Below are 7500 nucleotides of genomic sequence, written 5' to 3' on the forward strand. Positions count from 1 at the left end.
TTTACATTTTTCTATGTAGCCTTCGGGGTTCATTATTACTAATATGTTTCCAATCATGTATATTGTGTTAATGCTTTTGCACGTTATGTGTATTTTTACTAAAAAATTAAGTTTTTCAGCTATTGCCCATTGCGTAGTGATAATTCAAAAATTAAAAGTATCAGGTACTCATTTGATAAAGTAGAAACCAAAAATTTAATCAGTAGTTTGGTCTAACCTAATACCTTATATAACTCTTACGGTAGTTTGGTAACTGGTCTTAATTCTAGCTTAGTAACTGCTTATCTGAACGCCTTGCTTGTAGAATGCAGTATCTTACTTTGAAAGACGAATTATAGTTTTAAATGTTTCCCTGATGTTAAATACAGAATGTCCTCAACTTCTTTTAGTAGGCTTCCTTACCTATTGTTTGAGATAATGACTAAAATTATTAAATACTACACTTGGTGTTCTAAACTTCAAGAAGGTACTGCTCATAGAGGCAATTTACATAATTTTTTTTCATAACTCCTTATTTTAGCAGTAACTTGGAACGTAGTGAATAAGTGGAACTTACGGTTACCAAGAAGGATAAATTCTCGTTTTGTGTAATTCAATTTCTATCCTAAATTATTTTTTCGCTTCCTGCTCGGCATCCGCACCACATGTTATATCACCTAACTGATGTTATTCTATAAATAATAGCTTTTGCAGCCATAACCCACCACGCTGTAATCACACCTTTAAACGCTCATAAAGATTTGATTTTGACTGGTTGTATTGTAGGTGCTGTCAATGAATTAACTAATATTCCAGAAATAAAAATCATTAAACAGTGTATGTGCTAATGCGATTTTATTTCAGGACCCTTGAAATTACTTGTGTTAGACGTTACAGAAACCTGTTTAGCATTGCCGTATTCCCGATGCCTTCTTTTTTTACTCATTTTTATGTCTTAGCTTTTCAAATTAGTTAAACAAAAAAAAGTTAGTGTTGACCTGTTCGCCCGCAGAGGTAAGGAATGCTAATTTCCGTAACAGTTTTTTTGGCTTTGAGGTGGGATTATGTGTGGTGGCTATATATTATTACAGTGCCTCCAGTCCTGCAACCCTTCCACTTCCAAGAGAGGTTACAGGAAGGCGACCGCGCCGGCATATCATGTATCGTGAGCAAGGGGGACCCTCCCATCAAATTAACTTGGGCTAAAGATGGGCAGAGCATCGACAGCCTTGAGGGCATCTCGATTTCAAGCCCGACCCACTTCTCGAGTACTTTGATGATCAGCAGACTGACAGCCCAACATAGTGGCGAGTATACTTGCAGGGCGTCCAATGAGTGGTCGGAGGTCTCACACTCGGCCTCTCTCGCTGTGAATGGTAGGCCTTCACCCACGGAAAGGCACTCCAAAGCATGGGTGTGGTCCTCACCAAAAAAAACAATGAACGATTCTTCTTCTTCTTCTTCTTCTCGACTCTTGTTTTTGTTTTTTTTATTTATTTTTCTTTCCAGAATTTCACGTGTCGGTTTCGAGCGCTTCCACGTGGTTAACCTGACTTACCGCGACTGTTACTTTTCTTGTGTTTTCGTCCTGCTCTTGATTCCATACTCTGACACTTACATCTCTCTCTTTCTCTCTCTCTCTCCGTATTTGGCTTTTAATCCTTAAGATCCTCGCTTTTTTGACTAGTACTAATGCTACAGAGTAGATTATGCATGACAGAATCCGTACCGTATGCTGACCAAGCCAAAATTGGAGCTGGTACTACGAGTCCGTGTATAATCATAGTAGCACTGGTATTAGTTTGAATTTCGCTTCTCTGTGCTGGCATCAATCAGTAGGACCCGTCACTATACTTCCCACGGGTCGTCGTAATTCTACTATAGCCTGCCGCGTCGCAGGCACACATACAAAAAAACCAATAATGTATAAACTGACTCTTTTTTCGCTTTGCTTCTCGTGAGTGTGAGTGTGTGTGTGTGTTACAGTTCCGCCCCGGCTAGCCAACATGGCCTTCCCCGTGGGGACACGAGCGGGGATGAGAGCCCAGGCCACCTGTCTCATGCAGGAAGGTGACCAGCCCCTGACTTTCGCCTGGCAGAAGGACGGCCGGCCGCTGGACGGCATCCGCGACGTCCGCACCTCGCAGCTCGATGCCTTCACGTCCATTCTGGTCATTGAGCGCGCCTCCGCCGAACATTCCGGCAACTATACTTGTGCCGCCACCAACCCGGCCCGAACCTCCACCGTCGACGCCCAGCTGACCGTCAGCGGTAGGCCGCCCACGCCTCTCATGGCCAGTAGGGGGTGAAAACTGCAAATAAAGAGAAGTTTAGGATTTGGGGGCTTTCATGATGAGGGACATTGTGCTTTTGCTCATAGCCTTTTTTAGGATGTCTAGACATTATAGGGAGAGAGCCATAAGACGTTAGGAGGTAAGTCAGTCTACTCCAAGTGAAGATGACGGAAATGAGACTTCGCTTCGACTAACCCGACCACTATTTCTTCTTCACATGAATGGGATGGAATGTGATAAGCACGCAGAGCCATTAACTTCTATTCACAATACGAAAGGGATTCAATTTAAAAAGGTTTTCTCAGATTACATTCAATGTTGGTTTTCCTGGAGTGACTGCTTATTTGATACAGACAGTGGGTTGCTTATCACACTCCATGATGTACAGAACTCGAGTGCACGTCTTTGTTTACCGACACGAAACACACAGACACAGACAATGAGGACGTTATCCTGCTTACTGGCAAGCAAAGTCAGAAATCCCGAATCAGAGGCCGTGCGAAATGTTTTTGCACTTAAGAGGCAAGGGTACTACTCACGCTTTTCAATACTTGGGCCGTAAGCTGTAGAGCTGTTGGAAGTTAGGGTTGTACTTAAAGTATATATTTGATCATATCAGGTACAATCATTTAATTCTTTGCCAGTAAAACAAAAAAGTCAAGTTAGCATAATTCCTATTTAGAACGTATTCATCGTAATCTTTCTTGAGAAGCAAATAGAAGCCCTGATTCTGATTTCTCGACGAGTGCTGCACATATTTGTATATTCACTTCGGCTAACAGTGTATAACTATACTTTAGCGCAGTGTTTTTTTTGGTGTCTCGGAGCTAATAACTGTGACCGGTGGCGACTGGCGAAGACTCTGTGACAGACTGTGTGTGTCCTGTGTGGGGAGTCCTCTCTTCTCTGATTCTTTCTCTTTAGACACAGAAATCTGATCATCCATAGAATCACTCGTTTATCCCAAAGCTCATGTTACTGGAATTTTATATCTATATACGATATATATTCATATCAGTCTTGGCATTGATTAGATGTGCTTTGAATGTGTCACTATATATATTCATTCTAGAATGGAATTAGTCTTAGATGCAAAGATATACATATTTTTTTATATATATAACATTTGTGCCTTCGTATTGCTCCCGCCGTTAGTATATTGACTGAGAACAGCTGCTTTCATTCTATAATGTTTGATTTCTTTTCTCAAGACTTTCTCATCCTCGAACCAGTTGTTTGATATAGCAGTGCTGCTTCTTTTATGATAAGTTTTTTTTTTTGTATACCATAAGGTTGCAACAGATGCAGAGGCATTTGTCCGATGCTTTTATCAAAAATAGGTGCCTGTAAATATTTCAAATGCATTTGTTTTCATCAATGGAGAGAAATTTTTGCAAAACTTTTTTTGATTAGATGACAGCTTTTGGCTTCACTTTACAAATAAGTTTGAAATATGTGGATATACAGATTTCATCTCATAAAAGTAACCTTTTACATTTTCTTCACTAATTCACTTATCTGTGCCCTTCTTCAGTGCCACCCACTTGGGTAGTTGAACCCTCAAGTGCCAACGTTCCTCTGGGGGGGCACGTGGCATTACACTGCCTGGCTAAAGGATTTCCAAACCCGACTGTTGTGTGGAGGAAGGAAACAGGTAGGTTTTTGTGTACTTTTTTTTTATTATAGCGTTTCATTTTAAGGACATACTTTGCCTCGACGATATAACTCATAACAAAAGAGCAAAGGTCTCAGATTGAATGGTAAGCTCGAGATTTCTTGATTTATTTTTTGAGAGGGCAGAATGTACCTTAATGAATTTTTTTTTATTATTACTCCTTGTGCTTATATGATGATTGAGTGTACAAACGAAATCAGGATACGCTGGGGAGTTATAAAGACATTATGCTAGATCGTTTGAATATGGCATGATATTTTTTTCATTATATCTTCGTCATTTGCCAAGGTATTACAGTAAAAGCCTCCCCTATCTTAGGTTAAGGTAGCGTTGTCGACTCGCAAAGAAGTCTCACGTTACGTTTGCCCCTTTATCAGAAATGGATGTCATGGTTACAATATTCGGTCAGATTAACAGTTGAGCGCCCAGTGCTCGTAATAGTAGTCTAAATCAACGTTTAGAAAAATCTATTTTTTGCAAATTCATCTTTCACCAATATGTCTGTGCCTAACCAAGGTATGTTTGTTCCGAGTTATTTAAACGCAAGGTAAAATCTTCTGTTTACGTTAATGAATTCGCATGCAGAATTCACATTAACTAAGTATCCCTGACGAATTCAAACCCCATATCAGTTATTGTATAGACGTTGGTGAATTTCAAAGCGAGACATTTCTGCGTTAGACGAATTTCACTTGGCCATATATACCGAATATAGATCAGTTTTCAAGCCGTTAAACTGATGGTATTCGTTATGGAGAAAAATTTTTTTCAAATCCTTGAGTAGGTTAAAATGTTTAACCATTTAAAGTATAAAAATCTCGAGGCCATGAAGAATTGCCCAAATTTATTTTTAGTCACCAGGGCCGATAAAGAGAGGCAGATAGCTGCCCCAAAATACAAAATATTTATGTAGTAAAAAGCGATTCCGAAAAATCGCAAGAAAAGAAATCACCTGGTGTTTTTTATGGCAGAAGCATTGAGTTTTAATGGTAAATCCATGATGATAATCTCGTTCCCACACATGGCTTTGAAACTCTGTCTTTTTGGCCTTGAAACTGGCTTGTTCATTGCTGCCGTAATGTTGGACTTTTTTTTTTTTTTTTTTTTACCATCCAATAAGTTTTTTTTACCATCCAATAATTGCTCAAGTTAAAGGGTCTTATATACAGACTCGGTGCTTGGTGCTTTTGTTATCTTTAGATTGTCTGTGTTTAGTCTTATAAGCATTCTTGCTGTATTTAAAAAAAAATCACCATTTACGTATTAAGTTTGTTTATTCACGCTCATGTCTCTTTCAGTGCTGGCAACCTTGTTGTTGGCATAGATATGGCAATGCAAACTAGGTCACTTCTATACGACGCTTGAAGCAGCCGTAATTTGATTATACTCTGTTTTTTTCCATCTGTCCATCCGCCTGTGGTGTTTTGTATGGTAACACTGCGTCCCGGGCTTTAAATAGTTACGCTATGTGTAAGTTTTAGGTAAATAAACAACTGAAAAGTGTTTTAATAATTTACTGTATGCGAATTACACCGTTAATATTCGAAATAGGATAATTTTATTATTGTTGAATGTAAGCTGAATGTAACTATTTAAAGCCGGGGACACAGTGTTACCATACGCAAACACCATAGGCGGATGGACAGATGGAAAAAAACCGAGTATAGTCACGGCGATTTCATCCGTATACCTGTAAGATTTCTATAGTCTGTAGTCTGACCTTATTGATTGTCAGGGTCACTCAATCCCTGTGAAGCAGAGAAATTTCTGTTTTTATTTTTATTGTGGCTTACTCTTTTATCACCTCGGTATATTTATAGTTGTTAATTGTTGAACAATGACGTTTGTAGTTTTGTTGATGATACCAATATTTGAGAGCATGGTATCTAAAAGTACCAGCGTGTCTTACCGACATTCGTTACTTGTTTCTTCTTAATGAAGGTTATGTTGAAGCTTAGCACAAATGCATTCGGTCATGATACCCTGTTTTGACTTTAACTGTTTTGATCTTAACTGTTTCGACCTTAACTGTTTTGCCTGCGTTTGTGACGTTTATATTCTTGTTGTAATTCGAAGACGCGTGAGATTTTAAACCGTGTTATCTGCATTTTAACTGCAAACGAATGTCATAAATTGCATCCCTGATGAAAATGTGTTAATTTGTAGAAAACAAGTTATTGTATAGAAAATTAAGGATATCACCTTTTATTAACGTCCTTAAAGGCGTTAGTTAATCTCTCTCTCTCTCTCTCTCTCTCTATCTGTCTCTCTCTCTCTCTCTCTCTCTCTCGCTCCTCCTTTATATATATATATATATATTTATATATATATCTAATTATACACACATATATATATATATATATATATACTATAATGTATATAATAATCTACGTACTCTATATACATATGTGTATATGGATGTATATGTATGCATATATGTAATCACACGAGAAGGCAGGTCATTTTAATACTTATCCCCATTATAACATATCCGCTTCAGAAGATCCACGTTTTACATCTTTCATCTGTGTGACCCACCCCTTCCTAATCCCCCCCCCCCACCCAACCAACCTTTCCCCTCTAACTTGTTTTTGTGGAATACGCTTCCCTCGCAAACCGACGGCACAATTTGGATGATACCGAAAACAAAATTTTCCGTCGCTTTTATGGTCCCCCTTTTTCTGGGGCGGGGGGGGGGAGAGAGAGAGAGGGGGAGGGGGAGATAGGGAGGGAGGGGGGGATGTCGACACGGACCCCAACCAACCCCATAAGTGTTTTGACAAAGGAGTGGCAATAACGTGTTATGGTCTGACCTGGGAACTTTTCCCTATTGATTTTACGAACATCATCATAATCGTGCCGCAGTCGTGTAATGTACGCGTATTGGCGATGTGGAATTTTTGTGCGCTGCTATTTGGGATGCGGTTATCTTCCTCCTCTTATTCCTCCTCTTTCCTCTTTCCTCTCCTCTTCCTGATCCTTCGCGTTTGTTAATGCCGACTATCAAGTAGGATCAGAGCTTCTTTAAAATTTTAGGGTGTGTTTCTGCTGTGATTGTTAATAGCAGTAACAGAATATTGTAATTATACAAATAACAGCAACAGAATATTGCAACTACACGAATAACAGCAATAGATTATTGTAAATATACAAATAACAGCAACGTAATATTGTAAATATACAAATAACAGCAACGGAATATCGTAAATATACAAACAACAGCAACAGAATATCGTAAATATGCAAAAAGCAGCTACAGAATTTTGTAAATATACAAACAACAGCAACAGAATATTGTAAATATACAAATAACAGCAACGCAATATTATAAATATACAAATAACAGCAATAGAATATTGTAAATATACAAATATGAGCAACAGAATATTGTAAATACACAAATATGAGCAACAGAATATTGTAAATATACAAATATGAGCAACAGAATATTGTAAATATGCATATAACAGCAACAGAATATTGTAAATATACAAATAGCAGCAACAGGATATTGCAAATATACAAATAACAGCAACAGAATATTGTAAATAT

The 7500-nt window shown here is 38.4% G+C and overlaps 1 protein-coding gene across 1 annotated transcript in view; it reads left to right on the top strand.

Moving 5' to 3' along the window:
- Positions 1–7500, top strand: part of LOC135226644 (cell adhesion molecule Dscam2-like) — a 643310-nt gene that overhangs the window by 579629 nt on the left and 56181 nt on the right. The window contains 2 exon segments of the mRNA XM_064266357.1: positions 1966–2250; positions 3808–3927. Coding sequence (XP_064122427.1) covers positions 1966–2250; positions 3808–3927 — 405 coding nt within the window.

The sequence above is a fragment of the Macrobrachium nipponense genome, chromosome 15 (genome assembly GCF_015104395.2).
Source record: "Macrobrachium nipponense isolate FS-2020 chromosome 15, ASM1510439v2, whole genome shotgun sequence".
Lineage (NCBI taxonomy): Eukaryota > Metazoa > Arthropoda > Malacostraca > Decapoda > Palaemonidae > Macrobrachium > Macrobrachium nipponense.